The sequence below is a fragment of the Phallusia mammillata genome, chromosome 3 (assembly GCF_965637545.1).
Source record: "Phallusia mammillata chromosome 3, kaPhaMamm4.hap1.1, whole genome shotgun sequence".
NCBI classification, from domain to species: Eukaryota; Metazoa; Chordata; class Ascidiacea; order Phlebobranchia; family Ascidiidae; genus Phallusia; species Phallusia mammillata.
The window spans coordinates 18,839,336-18,853,940 of NC_137254.1; the positions used below are offsets into that span (position 1 = coordinate 18,839,336).

A 14,605-nucleotide genomic window follows, 5' to 3' on the forward strand; every position below is an offset into this window, starting at 1 on the left:
ATGCTGCATAAAAAGTCGTACTATTTTGCCGTGTAAATTTTACATATTAACTGTATATAGAATCGACTTTGCTGATGTTTTGCTACAAAAACTCGTTTATTTGTCTATTAAACCTGTCCCAAAATGCGTTACTTTTGGCCTGCAAGTATTAGAACTCAACGTGCCATTTAAATGTGCGTTACTTTTGAGTTTTGGCATGCTAGTAATATTACTCTATGTGCCATTCAAAATCATTTTTGATAGTGTTTCAGCCAATCTCCTATTTAAATCCACATGTCCGTGACGGTTTTATTTGTTACAAAAGTGTGTTTAGTACACCCACGCGCAAATTCACAGGGAGTATATGTTGTAAAAGTTTACTGGTTGAAATATAGCTTTGTTGCAGCAAACCACATGTATTATTACGCTGTGCCAATGGTTTCCAACTTTCAGTACCCACAACATATAGCAACATTTTCATACAGAAGTTTTTTTAACAATATTTTACTTGTTTGTGTTTTAAACACATACAAAACAATGACAAAGTTGTTGAAAAATGTTCAAACCAAAACGTTTAGTATTTTTGACCAATATTACAATAATTAAATGCACAACACATCCAAAGATTGTTTTTCTCAAAATAAAATACATTTGTATCACAATAATGGAAGCAACCTTTACAAAAATTATTACCCCACAACATATCCTAAGTTTTTCTTTTGTTTTCACAAATACCCCACTTACTCAAAAAAATTAAAATTACAGCAGCAATCTTTATTATTTAACCTCATTTGAAAATGATTTTAAACACTTAAAAAGAAAAAAATCACATGTGCTTTACGATTACGTTACATGTTAAGTCTTTGTTTGAATGGTGAAATGTGTGGTGTTTCACATTGGTTTTGGAATTGTTGTGTCAGATAAAACGTATCTTCTGTGAAAACAAATGAGCAAATTGACATTTGTTGAAAAATGCTTACTGCTATTCTGGATTAGTAACCAGAAAACCGACTTTGAAAATAAACATAATGTACTTAGTGCAACAGCAGCCCATAGACTCTCATATATAAATAAAAATCTCAAGAAACCGAAAAACTAAACCACTATGGCAAAGCATCAGCATTAAGCAAGCCTAAATCATCAGCAGAGTCCAGTAAATCACATACTATAAGTGATTCAACACCTAAAATGTATTGGCATGTTGAAGGCTCCAGCAAGTAGATAGTGACTGCATGTGGGCTTAATGCGTCTTTCTTGCATTTCAATTGAACCACAACCTGTCTGGGTTTTCCAGTAACATCACATGTTTCACCATTACTGTAAAAGTGCTGAACCTTGGACACAACAGCCTTGCCCTGAAAAAATGGGAACGTGAAAACTTTTTTCTGCAAGATGGTATGCATTATTCGTTTCAAAAAGAAAGGTTGGTGGTAAGGTATCACACTGTGTTTACAACAAAACAGAAAAAACATTGGGTTAACTAAGTGGTACCTCAAAATGTTGTGTAAAAACAACTTTTCTATGAGAAAAATTTACTTGTAGAGATCTTAATTTACTAACAAATAAAAAACATGTTTCTAGGTACACAATCTTACATCTTTATCAGGTCTCATAACTTTAGTTTTTGATGTTGGAAGTTTGGCCCATTCCTCATGTTGTTCACTATTCCATGTTCCAACAACAATTGTTGTTCTGCCCAATCTTGAATCATCATGATATTGATGAACATGTTTTCCATAGCAAAATTCAAACCTATGTATCAAAAAGACAACTTAGCAAATTTCGTGTTTTGTTATGTTAGTTTTTAATCAATTATATACTTCATAACAGTGAAAAACTAATACAACATCATCATCAGCTTTTAATGCAAAATGTTTAGGTAAAGACTACTTTACCAACAAGATAGGCCTGCTTGATCATACTTTCCAAAAAACACAAACACATATATCATTGCTATCATCCAAATTTTCTATCATTATGAGTGGTACGTATTTTGTTTTTACATTTATTGGGTATTATTTAGAACCCTTTTAATTTCCACAGGCATAGGAAGACCAGCCCACAAAAAATTAAATTGTTGATTGATAGGCACTGTGTGTTCTTTTAAAGGAAACATTTATTTTTTCCTTAAATACAGTGTTAACCAAAACACCTGTAATTTTGTCTGCATGTGAGGTCTGACATACCAATGATCACTATTGAAACTACACCCTTATTATCATAACATACAGCACATGGTGCAAAGCAGTAGTCACTTTGTGTGGTGCAATTCAGTTTTTTGTAAGAGTATGTGTAAAAATATTTTAAATTGCAAATTTTCAACTTACCTCCACCAACCACTTCCACCTGTTAAACAAAAACTTCCAGACAAAAAATCTTTTAGTAGCGATTTGTCAACAAGTGGTGAAATAGTGGTTTCCTCAACCCTGTGAAGTTCATTTTTCAATGGTTCATCTGTCTTTTGTGCCATCTGAGCCGTTTTTTCAGATGCTGCAAAAAATTTTTGTTAATACTTTGTAAGCAGTACAATCCATCTATATTTAAAATTTTCGCATTAACAGCCTTTATTATTGCACATGCTGGAAACTCTGGTTACAATAGTTGCATTTTTTTACAGATTACTTCAGTTATTTTTAGTGCTGAATCTTTTCAATACTTGTCCTGCTAAGTATATAATATATAAACAGTAGAGGGTGTTCAAATAAAGTTTGCAAATTTGTCTACTGCAATGATTTTTCCAACCATTTATTGTGCTAAATTGAACAAGATTTATATTATGTGTGCATGTATTCAGTTTACAAAAATAAATCTTGCCAGTTTTCTGCATCAACAACAATATATAACGCATACCAACCAAGTTCGTACGCTGTATATACCTGCTAAAGCTTCTTCAATATCAAAAAATTTTCGCGGTTTTGTTGGAGAACCATCCATGGGAACACACTGAATGTCATTTACACCTTTTCCCTCAATCTAAGTTCACAAAAACATGCTTTAAATAAAGGGTTACATAACATGTAAATACAATACATGTACAAGCTTTATTATTTATTTATTGGATGTTATAATTAAATCCTCTGTATATTGTTTTTAAACTACAAACTTGCACATAAATGCATGTTTATTTTAAATGCAGCATACTATCTTACATTGTACAGTGGATTGCGACACAAATCTGGTGAAGGCACAATCAACTCATATTCACATGAACTGGTTTCTGTTATTGATATAATTTCATTACGTCCTGTTGGTCGACAAATATAAATGATGGTGCTTTTACGGCTTGATCCGGACTGTGGAAAAAAATATTTAATACAGGTTCTAACAACTATTTGCCAAAAACCCAAATTTGACTTGCCTTTAAATCACAGGGTGTACCATCAGCCATAACCACTGGATAATATGGCGTTTTCACACCATCAATGACTTTAAATGGAACATCTTTGGAAGTTACTGGCCACTTGCCTGGGTTTAACAAAAATCCATCTTTGTCTATGCTGTCTGAAATTTTACCCAAAGTGAACTCTGTTGTTTTAACATAACTACTCTTCTCTTCAGCGTTTTCCACAAGTATTTTTTTCCCACTCTCAGTTTGCATTATAATTCCATCAGTCTCGTCACTTTTTCCACTTGTTCTTACTCGTTCTTCATGGTACTGTCGAATGTGCTTACCATGACACAGTTCATATGTCCAGTATGGTTCAAACCTATAAGTGCAGACTCTCTTTTTAAAAATTGGTGCTAGAAGAGCATGAGGTGGAGTGGAACCCTTACTATTAAGGTCCCCATCCTTGCCTGTTGAGGAAAGTTTGGTTGGAACGGTGCATGTGTAGCGTTCATTGTTGGCAGAGGTGATAACAAATGAGTCTTCTTTCTTATATTCCAGTTCCTTGTTTGCACTTTCTAGTGGATCCTGGCTTCCAAGCCAATTGATTTTATATGCTATGTCATCTTTCAATGGGGAAAAATGTTCCCCACAATAGGCTAAATTTACCAAAGTAACAATAACAAACCCGAAAATATTCATTATGCTGCAACACACAACTTACAGTTTTAGAAGACACAACGTAATTATGGAGTCTGTTCAGCGGTTGCAAAAAATCTGGTGAGAATGCTATAGCTTGCATGCTTTGCTTTGTGAAAAAGCAAACAGTTATAAATACCTGATTATATGGGAAAATCAGTGCATAGTTTAATTAGTTATTGCAGAGACACAAAAAGTATTTAATAAAACGCATAAACGAGGGCATTTAAAACCAGCAACATTTTAAAACGAAATAGTCACCAGTCAGTCAGATCCAGATATCCATTTTTATTTACTACACACCTGAGCGAACACTGAACAGACACGTTACGTTAAGTCACGTGATCCATACACCGCGTTTGTGTTTACCTTTTTTTAGGAATGCACACTTGCACAGCTCTGGGTCGGCTAACCAGTTTGTTATTCCATTGGTTTACAATAGCACGTGACCATCATCATTTCGCCGAAATGGTAAGTGCGAAAAAGGTTAATAAGCGTTACGCACCACTGCGTACAGTTTCCAAATTTTTTTTTCATTTTTATTTTTTTTAAACCATAGAGAGTGGTCAAGGTACGTACAAATCGACATTTTGAGGTATGAGAGAAAACGTTTCAGCTTGTAAAGTCACATTTCTTTTTTCAAACAGTATTTGCCAACGAAATGACTTTAACCGATACTTGTTTACATAAGTCGCCCATATACAAATGCATACTTCGCTAAGCCAATGATATGAAAGAAATAAAAAGACATTCCGAGCCTAATATTTTTCTATAAATTGGCACAGATGTACGTCAGAGCAAGAAGTTTCACCTCGTAGAGTCACATTTCTGGTCTCAAACAGTATTTGCCAACGAAATGACTTTAACCGATACTTGTTTACGTAGGTCGCCCATATACAAATGCATACATCGCTAAGCCAATGTTATGAAAGAAATAAAAAGACATTCCGAGCCTAATATTTTTCTATAAATTGGCACAGATGTACGTTAGAGCAAGAAGTTTCACCTCGTAGAGACACATTTCTGGTCTCAAACAGTATTTGCCAACGAAATGACTTTAACCGATACTTGTTTACATAAGTCGCCCATATACAAATGCATACATCGCTAAGCCAATGTTATGAAATAAATAAAAAGACATTCCGAGCCTAATATTTTTCTATAAATTGGCACAGATGTACGTTAGAGCAAGAAGTTTCACCTCGTAGAGACACATTTCTGGTCTCAAACAGTATTTGCCAACGAAATGACTTTAACCGATACTTGTTTACGTAGGTCGCCCATATACAAATGCATACATCGCTAAGCCAATGTTACGAAAGAAATAAAAATACATTCCGAGCCTAATATTTCTCTATAAATTGGCACAAATGTACGTTAGAGCAAGAAGTTTCACCTCGTAGAGTCACATTTCTGGTCTCAAACAGTATTTGCCAACGAAATGACTTTAACCGATACTTGTTTACATAAGTCGCCCATATACAAATGCATACATCGCTAATCCAATGTTACGATCAAATAAAAAAACATTCCGAGCCTAATATTTTTCTATAAATTGGCACAGATGTACGTTAGAGCAAGAAGTTTCACCTCGTAGAGTCACATTTCTGGTCTCAAACAGTATTTGCCAACGAAATGACTTTAACCGATACTTGTTTACATAAGTCGCCCATATACAAATGCATACATCGCTAAGCCAATGTTACGAAAGAAATAAAAATACATTCCGAGCCTAATATTTTTCTATAAATTGGCACAGATGTACGTTAGAGCAAGAAGTTTCACCTCGTAGAGTCACATTTCTGATCTCAAACAGTATTTGCCAACGAAATGACTTTAACCGATACTTGTTTACGTAGGTCGCCCATATACAAATGCATACATCGCTAAGCCAATGTTACGATCAAATAAAAAGACATTCCGAGCCTAATATTTTTCTATAAATTGGCACAGATGTACGTTAGAGCAAGAAGTTTCACCTCGTAGAGTCACATTTGTGGAAATCATGACAAACTTTGCGTTCTGTGAGAAGTTTGTTGGGGTTTGAGTTCTTGTGATTGCACTCATTAGTCATTCAATGATTTTAAAAGTACTTTTAAAATCATTGAGTCATTAGTCATATAAAGTGACGTCATATTTTACGGTCGCCACCTTGCATTTTTGTGAAACTCGGCGCTCATGCTCAGTAGCATTGTGTAACAACCTATTTGACTTTTTTACACCAAAAACTTAACATAAATACAAATGATTTGTGATTCGGGCGAATTTATTCAGCAAAACTGCCGAAAATTCGGTTTTGTCGGAAGTCGGAACTCAATTTAGCCTATTCGCGTTTGTCCTTTCTTATGGTTTGTCCATAAAAAAACTTCATCGTTTTACAATCGAGGGGGGCTAACAATCTTTTGTCAAAACCACCACGTGCAGCAGTGTCCGGAAATCATCTGTTTCTGTTGCCTTACATTGACCCTTGAACCCGAAGGTATTTCACGGTCGAACAAGCACCAACTGATCTGCAACGTGCGATGTATGAATGCATTGTAAACAAACCGGCATCACGCATATTCTTAATTGTATAAATATGGTTAGTCTGCAACTCTGCACTTTATTGGTCAATGAACTTGGACTGAAAATAAGTCAGGTACCCAAACGTATTATCTTAAAAGTGTAAATGTGTATCAAAAGTGTGTATATCAAAAAGTGTGTTTATACGGTAATTTGGTGTACCAAATTAATTATAATTATAAATGCAAAATGGGTTATTATTAAAAATACACTTACAATTTAATCATCTACTGTGGAAAACTAACTTTTCTGTTTGGATAACATGCATTTTTAGGTTAATTGACGTTTCATTCTTTACAATACTTGTTTTCGTGTTTGTATAGCGGTAATAGACTAATAGGTGTACTGCAAAAGTTTTGTGTTGGCAATGGGTCTAACCACAAACCAGATATTAATTGGAAGCAGTTTGGCTTTAGCTGCTGCTGTTTCTGTTGTGTATTTGTTATACTCTAAAAAGAAAAAGGTGTCCTGGAGAAAAGTGGCAAATGTTTCTAAGATATACTTATATCCAATCAAATCATCAAGAGGAGAGGAATTAGAATCAGCAAATATTACTTCATTTGGAGTGGGCAAAGTTGGCACAGAACATTCAGATGACAGGTGATTTTTGATTGGCTGTTGGTCGGAAATCGAAACATTATTATGGGTCCCCTTCCCTGAAGGGGACGCATATTGATTTTACTCAAATTGTTTTTGTTTTTTTTTGTTTTTTTTCTTTCTTTTTTTTTCTTCCCAAAGTTTGTCCGACTCATTTTTCCATCAAATGTTTGATGGATTTGGCTGAAATTTACACAGATGGTAGATATAGTTATGTAGATGTGCATCCCACTTTGTTTTTGTTGATAACCCTAGTATTTACCCCGCTAGCCCCCTAAAATGGGTATTTGTTCCCCAAAGTTTGTCCGACTCGTTTTTCCATCAAATGTTTGATGGATTTGGCTAAAATTTACACAGATGGTAGATATATTCATGTAGATGTGCATCCCACTTTGTTTTTGTTGATAACCCCAATATTTACCCCGCTAGCCCCCTAAAATGGGTGAGTTTTTAAACAGTGTCAGAATTGGCTGAAATTTGGATTTCTTGTATGGTATGCCATTTATAGGTGTCAATTGTTGTGTTCAACCCTGTAGTCCTAACATTTACCCCACAAGCCCCTAAAGTGTAAATCGTATTTGTATGTTACTGGGCACCACAAACGAAAGATTTCTTTGGCGCAATAGTGTTACAAGGGTAACCAGTTGTATGTTGCTCGTTGGTGGGTTGCTTGGTGGACGTTTTTGCGCCATGGCAGTTAGGGGCTTGTTAGCAGCCCTATGACGTCAGAAACATTAACGGTTGTTGCTCAAAACACCTCTAGTGGTCGAAATTTTAAACATTGGCGGATTTGGCTGAAATTTTGCAGTACTATTGATTGAGTCATTGTAGTTTTTTATATTTTTTAGTTTGTGTGTCGAACCCAATTAGTTACCCTACTAGCCCTCTAAAATAGGTCAGTTTTTTAAAACGTTAAATAGGACATACTTCAAACAATATCTGGGGTGAATCTAATTTTATAGTTTGTATTCTACATAGTATTATTATTTAAGCACAGTGCCGATCACTGTGTTTTACCTTACAACACCCCACTTCCTTATGGTTATCTCTTGAATTGCATTATATTAATGTTTTAAAATAGGTTATAGTGTAAATGCAACAACAAAATGTGCTAAGCCACCCTTCTAGTTTTGTAATGAAATAAGTTACTATTTGTAAGAAAAAGAATAATGTATTATTTTATGAAGTGATAAATGGCTTATTTCGTCTTTGCATTATTAGTGTTTATTTTATGTTAAATAAGAATTTTTGAAACAAATGTCAGGCTGTAGTTTTGGTTTGAAAATTCATGGCAAAAAACTGGTATACAACACCCTAAAATACCAGTCTGCAGAACATGGGCAGTTCCCAACGAGATCTCTGGCATGCAGGACCAACTGGTCCCCTGTGCAAGACCAATTTCAGCAGGCACAAAGCAAAGAAAATACAAGACCAATTAAATGCCTTTGGTGCAAAATTTTCACATGCAACCCCAAAAAATTGGTGTGTCAAAGTTTTTTTTTAATTTGAGCGTACAGCTGCCACACTCTGCAGACTGGGCAAAATATATTTAGGGATACAATGTGACCTTGAAAATAACAAAATCATTGTGGTTAGGATGTTTAAGAATCACTTATTTAGGTACAACATTGATATTGCAACTGGAGGGTGACTGTTATGTGTTTCAGACTAATAATAACATTATGGACACTTCAAAAGTTATGTCAAGTTATTGTGAAAAAAAAAAAAGTAAAAAGTAAAAACACCAACTACTTTTTTTAATTAAAAAAGAATATATATTATATATACTTTAGGACACAACCCCAAAACTACCATGTATATATACATAATGATATGATGCTTGTCCAACAAAAAAATGTAAGTTTGATATGTTCCCAAAAAAAACATGACAAAAAATCAAAAAAAAAGGATGTTGGAAACAAGTGTTTATGCTGGAATTTGCCTAAAGGCATTGCTGTGTAAATAACCACTAACATATACAAGTTTGGAGCATTTCACCGACAATTTTTTTAATCAAGTAAAAAAACAATCCAGTTATAAACCAAATATTTACTGGCCAATGAATTTAAAAAAATATATGTAATGAAAAAATTGGTTACACACAAAGTAACTAGTTGGTGCATCGTGCATTGTTTATCATCCAGAAAAACTTAATAAAAGTAATATATTCAATGTGTTTTTTTAAAAATAAAAGCTTTTCTTTTGATTGTAAAACAAACTTGCTTTTATGATCGATTCAGGTTCATTTTTTTGCAAAACTTATTTGCAGATGTTTTTTGGTAGTAAGCCCAAATGGCCAAATGGTAACTGGAAGACAAGAACCACGACTGGTTATGGTAAAAAGCCATGTTAGCTTAAATTCAATCACACTTTCTGGACCAGAAATGGAAGATATTAATGTACCTATCCCAACGAATGTTTCTGATGCTATGAACTGCAGGTAATTTAACAAAAAAACTTTAATTTTTGTATTGCTGTTTGAAATTGCCCTCTAATGGGTGTGTGAGTTCATATGCCTGCATTACAAATTGTGTAATTACATAAACAGGTGTTTATGCATACAACTTCTGGAATTAAATATTTTGTGTTTGCATTAGATTTACCAAATATTTGCTTGTCTTTCAACATGGCTTACAGCTAAAGTGAATGACACATGTTGTTATTACAGAGTTTGGGGTAATGACATAGCTGGTGTGGATTGTGGTGATGAAGTGGCTAATTGGTTGCAAAAATACTTCAATGCTGATTATCGGTTAGTTTACTATCCAAGAAATGCAACACCACGAGATGCTCGTGGAGAAATTTCTAGTCCCCCTGGAAAGGTAAGGACTGGAGCAGGGGTGCACAACCTGTGGCGGACGAGTTTATGCGGGCATGAACATGTTTGCTACAACATATGTACTGGCTGTCATGACATAAGTAATACTTTACATATTATATGTTGGGAGTTTAAAGCTGCTCCCAAACAGATTTTGTCGGACTAAAAAGAGTATTATCAGAAATTAATCTTGGCTTTTAGATAGTATATACATGAGATAAAACTATTTTTACTTCAGTATTTTATAAACAAAAACAAGAAGACACTTGGTGACCATTGGTGAAAAAAGTATATGTGATGCGGCCATCACGTAAAGGTTGCGCACCCCTGGATTAGGGTGACTAAGGCCTTTTAAAGCATTTTTGACAAATAAAACTAAAGACCTGCTGCTATGTGCATTCACAGTTCTAATTGTTGTAATGTAGATCATTATTTGCTCAATTCGGTTAAGTACAAACACAACAATCTTGCTCAATAAAAACATTAAATATTTATTGTGTTTTTTACAGATTGTGTACCATGACTGTGCTCCTTGTAACATTTTATCAGAAGCATCTGTTGATGATCTTAGTTCACGTGTAGATATTAATATTTCAGCCAGGAACTTTCGGCCAAGTATTTTAATAACTGGCTGTTCAGCTTATGAAGAGGTTGGTAGAAAATATTAGGTAGTAATGTGAGTCATAAACAAATCCAAGTTGTATTGGCAAAAATAAATATTTTTGTAATGCCAATATATTTTGCACAAATATTCTTTAAAAATATTTGTGAAAAGATACACTAAAAAAATAATGAACTTTTAGTTTGGTTTCAGTAATTTTGTTTCTTATGTTTTGTGACATCTATTAATTAGGAACAAAATTTACTTTTTAGGATAGCTGGACAAATGTGAAGATTGGAGTGGTTGAGATGAAGTTCATGAAATTCTGTGCAAGGTAAACCCAAAACTTTTCTGAAGTTGAATATACACTTTTGTAAATAACTTATTTTATTTAGGTGTCTTTTGACAACAGTTGATCCAACTTCTGGAATTAAAGACAGTGATGGTGAACCATTGAAAACATTAAAAGCGTAAGTTAAATTGAACAAACTATAAATACGAACTAGTTGTTTAAAGTGTATTTAACCAGTAATGATGTTCTGAGCTAAAAGCTTTCTGGCTTCTCCAATGACCTCCATGGGTACCAACAAATATTGAGTCTTGAGTGAAAAATAGGAACAGACTTTATGAACCATTGAATTACTCATTACAACCAAAAAGGAATACCTACTATATTGGGCATGTAAATCTATCATTATAAGTTTTTTATTATGAAGAATCATTATTTGTTAAAAAAAATATTTTTACCTTTTACAAACATAATGATTAGTTCCCTCTGCACTCAAATTATATTCAATCATAATTGTTGAGGTGTATTTCTATACCAACTTTTTTACGTTTGTCAGGTATCGCCAATGTGACAAAACCCTGAAACATATTTATGGCCATGATCCTCTGTTGGGAGTCCACATGGTAATTCTTAATCCTGGTGTTATAAATGTTGGGGACAGTGTTTATGTGTCCTAATCTGGTTCTTAACATTTAAAGAGAGTATGAACAGTGATTTAGTAATGAGTGTATTATTTATATGTTGCTGCAAAATTTTGTTATGTCAAATAGCTTGTGAAATTATGCTGCTGTATGTGGTTCACTTCAAAGTGTTGCAAACTTTCCCTACCTTTTTCTAATTTTGCAAAGTATGTATAAATACCCAACTTCAGGTGTGAGTGTATTCAGTTGTAGTAATCTATTTTTTGCAATATCATGCGAAGTGCCAGGGTAAATTTTGATGCACAATACAATTATGTTTAAAATCTGTCAATGAGGTGAGCTATGTAAAAAGGAATGTATATTCTGTTATGTACTGTGTGTGGCATACCTTTTTTGTGGAATAAAAAGGAATAGGCACCAATTAAATATTATTAGAACATCAATTTATATCAGTGGTTCCCAACAGGTTGTAAGCGAACACACTTGGTTATTTATTTATTTTGTATTTTTGCACACAAAGCACTTTTTGCACACAAAATTCTGGCAAAAAAACGTTTGTTAAAACATCGGGTTGTGCATCACTTGCTATGCTGATGCAAAATTAGGACGCTAGTAACTTTTTTGTAAACAATTTTTTTCTTAAATTGTTTCGTCATAAAACCATTATTCGCTCATTAACAAACTAGTTTCCGGGGAATAAGGTTGTTGTACTGCAAGTGCAAAAAGCACATAGAATGAATTAAATTTTTAATTTCTTTTGGGAAATTTTGTGTCAAATGACGTTTTAGATTCGGCATTTTAGTGTACTTAGCTCCTCGTTGTACTCAGGTGGTAGGCAGGCCCGATGAGTAGCCTTAAAGAAAGTGGTGCACGAGCACAGAAATGTTGGGAATCACTGATTTATATTAAAGGCACCAATTTCCTCACGATGTCTCATAAAAGACGGGGGCATTCGTACTGTGCCGCTAGAGGTGAAATTCTTGGATCGGCGCAAGACGAGCGACTGCGAAAGCATTTGCCAAGAATGTTTTCTTTAATCAAGAGCGAAAGTCAGAGGTTCGAAGACGATCAGATACCGTCCTAGTTCTGACTATAAACGATGTCAACCAGCGATCGGGGGGCGTTAGTTTGACGACCTCCCCGGCAGCTTGCGGGAAACCAAAGTCTTTGGGTTCCGGGCGAAGTATGGTTGCAAAGCTGAAACTTAAAGGAATTGACGGAAGGGCACCACCAGGCGTGGAGCCTGCGGCTTAATTTGACTCAACACGGGGAATCTCACCCGGCCCGGACACAGTGAGGATTGACAGATTGAGAGCTCTTTCTTGATTCTGTGGGTGGAGGTGCATGGCCGTTCTTAGTTGGTGGAGCGATTTGTCTGGTTAATTCCGATAACGAACGAGACTCTGGCTTGCTAACTAGTTACGCGACCCGATCGGTCGGCGTTTAACTTCTTAGAGGGACTAGTGGCGTTTAGCCACACGAGATTGAGCAATAACAGGTCCGTGATGCCCTTAGATGTTCGGGGCCGCACGCGCGCTACACTGACCGGATCAGCGTGTGCTCGCCTTGGCCGAAAGGTCCGGGTAACCCGCTGAACCCCGGCCGTGCTAGGGATAGGGAATTGCAATTGTTTCCCTTGAACGAGGAATGCCCAGTAAGCGCGAGTCATCAGCTCGCGTTGATTACGTCCCTGCCCTTTGTACACACCGCCCGTCGCTACTACCGATTGAATGGTTTAGTGAGGTCCTCCGATTGGACCTGGCGCGGTCGGCAACGGCCGGGCCGGTGTCCGAGAAGACGATCTAACTTGATCATTTAGAGCAGGGGTTCCCAACCTTTTTGCGATCTCGTACCACTTGGGCGCTCTTTACTGCCACGCGTACCATTTCTTGCAGAACAACTAATTTGATCGAATCTTTATTCCAAACAATAATTGGCCTACTAAAGTAACACTAAAGCACCACACCTAAATTGATTTTTTTTGTTTACTGTCCACCAATTGGTCAACAAAATCAGATACATAAATGATAAAGATGTGAATCCAGGTTGTGGTGCAAAACACGAAAGCTACTCGCGTACCACCTGAAAAACCTTCGCGTACCACTAGTGGTACGCGTACCACAGGTTGGAACCCCTGATTTAGAGGAAGTAAAAGTCGTAACAAGGTTTCCGTAGGTGAACCTGCGGAAGGATCATTAACGGTCGACGTTGGGCGTCAGCGCAACGGTCGAGGCGAGGCGAGGCTCGAGAAATGGCTGCGACCGCACGTGCGTTACTCCAATGTGCGCGCGACCGCCCGAACGGCGAAGGTACCCCGGCTGCTGCCGGGATCCCAACGGTCACCTGGTAAATTGCGTGCCGAGTGCCAGCTCCGCGAAGCCGGCTTCATGCGTCGGCGAACCGACTAGGTCGGGTCGACCGCTCGGCGCCAGTAATTATGGGTCCCCTTCCCTGAAGGGGACACATGTTGATTTTACTCGATTTGTTTTTTGTTTTTTTCTTGTTTTGTTTTTCTTCCCTGAAGTTTGTCCACCCCACTTTGCCATGAAATGTTTGATGGATTTCGATGAAACTTTCAGAGATGGTAGATATGGTTATGCAGATGTGCCATCTACTTCGTTTGACGTGATAACCCCAGTATTTACCCCGCTAGACCCCGAAATGTAAAACGTTTTTGTAGGTTGCTGCGCACCACAAACAGAAAATTTCTTTGGTGTAATAGTATAATATAGGCAACAGAACATATGGTACTTGTGTTTGTGTAATACTTGGCGGACGGTTTTGCTCAGAGGGGGTGTTAACAGCCTTATGACGTCAGATTTGTTAACGAATGTTGATAATGACACCTCTAGTGGTCAAACTTTTAAACATTGACCGATTTGGATAAAATTTTACAGGACTGTTGCTTGGGTCATTGTGGTTTCATATTTTATACTTTTGGGTGTAAAACCCCATCAGTTACCCCACTAACCCCCTAAAAAGGGTGAAATTTTTAACAGTGTTGGAATTAAATGAAATTTGGACAGTCAGAGTTTGTCATTTATAGGTGTCGATTGTTGTGTTTAACCCTGAAGTCCCAATATTTACCCCTCTT

The 14,605-nt window shown here is 36.2% G+C and overlaps 2 protein-coding genes and 1 pseudogene across 2 annotated transcripts; 2 read left to right on the forward strand and 1 right to left on the reverse strand.

The window, feature by feature from the left end:
- Positions 1-262: 262 nt before the first annotated feature.
- LOC145219097 (endoplasmic reticulum lectin 1-like) lies at positions 263-4,040 on the reverse strand. The gene is made up of 6 exons (XM_080086474.1): positions 3,338-4,040; positions 3,129-3,272; positions 2,856-2,952; positions 2,307-2,469; positions 1,575-1,731; positions 263-1,334 (listed from the first exon to the last, which is right to left on the reverse strand). Exons 1-6 carry the CDS (start codon positions 4,004-4,006, stop codon positions 1,083-1,085), a joined length of 1,482 nt encoding a protein of 493 aa, XP_079942600.1. The 5' UTR covers positions 4,007-4,040; the 3' UTR covers positions 263-1,082.
- A 2,825-nt stretch (positions 4,041-6,865) lies between these two features.
- On the forward strand, positions 6,866-11,838 carry LOC145219987 (mitochondrial amidoxime-reducing component 1-like). The gene is made up of 7 exons (XM_080087280.1): positions 6,866-7,165; positions 9,432-9,602; positions 9,831-9,984; positions 10,490-10,630; positions 10,854-10,915; positions 10,977-11,051; positions 11,427-11,838. The coding sequence occupies exons 1-7, from the start codon at positions 6,933-6,935 to the stop codon at positions 11,545-11,547; spliced, it is 957 nt and encodes a 318-aa protein (XP_079943406.1). The 5' UTR covers positions 6,866-6,932; the 3' UTR covers positions 11,548-11,838.
- Positions 11,839-12,152: 314 nt separating this feature from the next.
- Positions 12,153-13,362, forward strand: LOC145221363 (small subunit ribosomal RNA; annotated as a pseudogene).
- Positions 13,363-14,605: the final 1,243 nt, after the last annotated feature.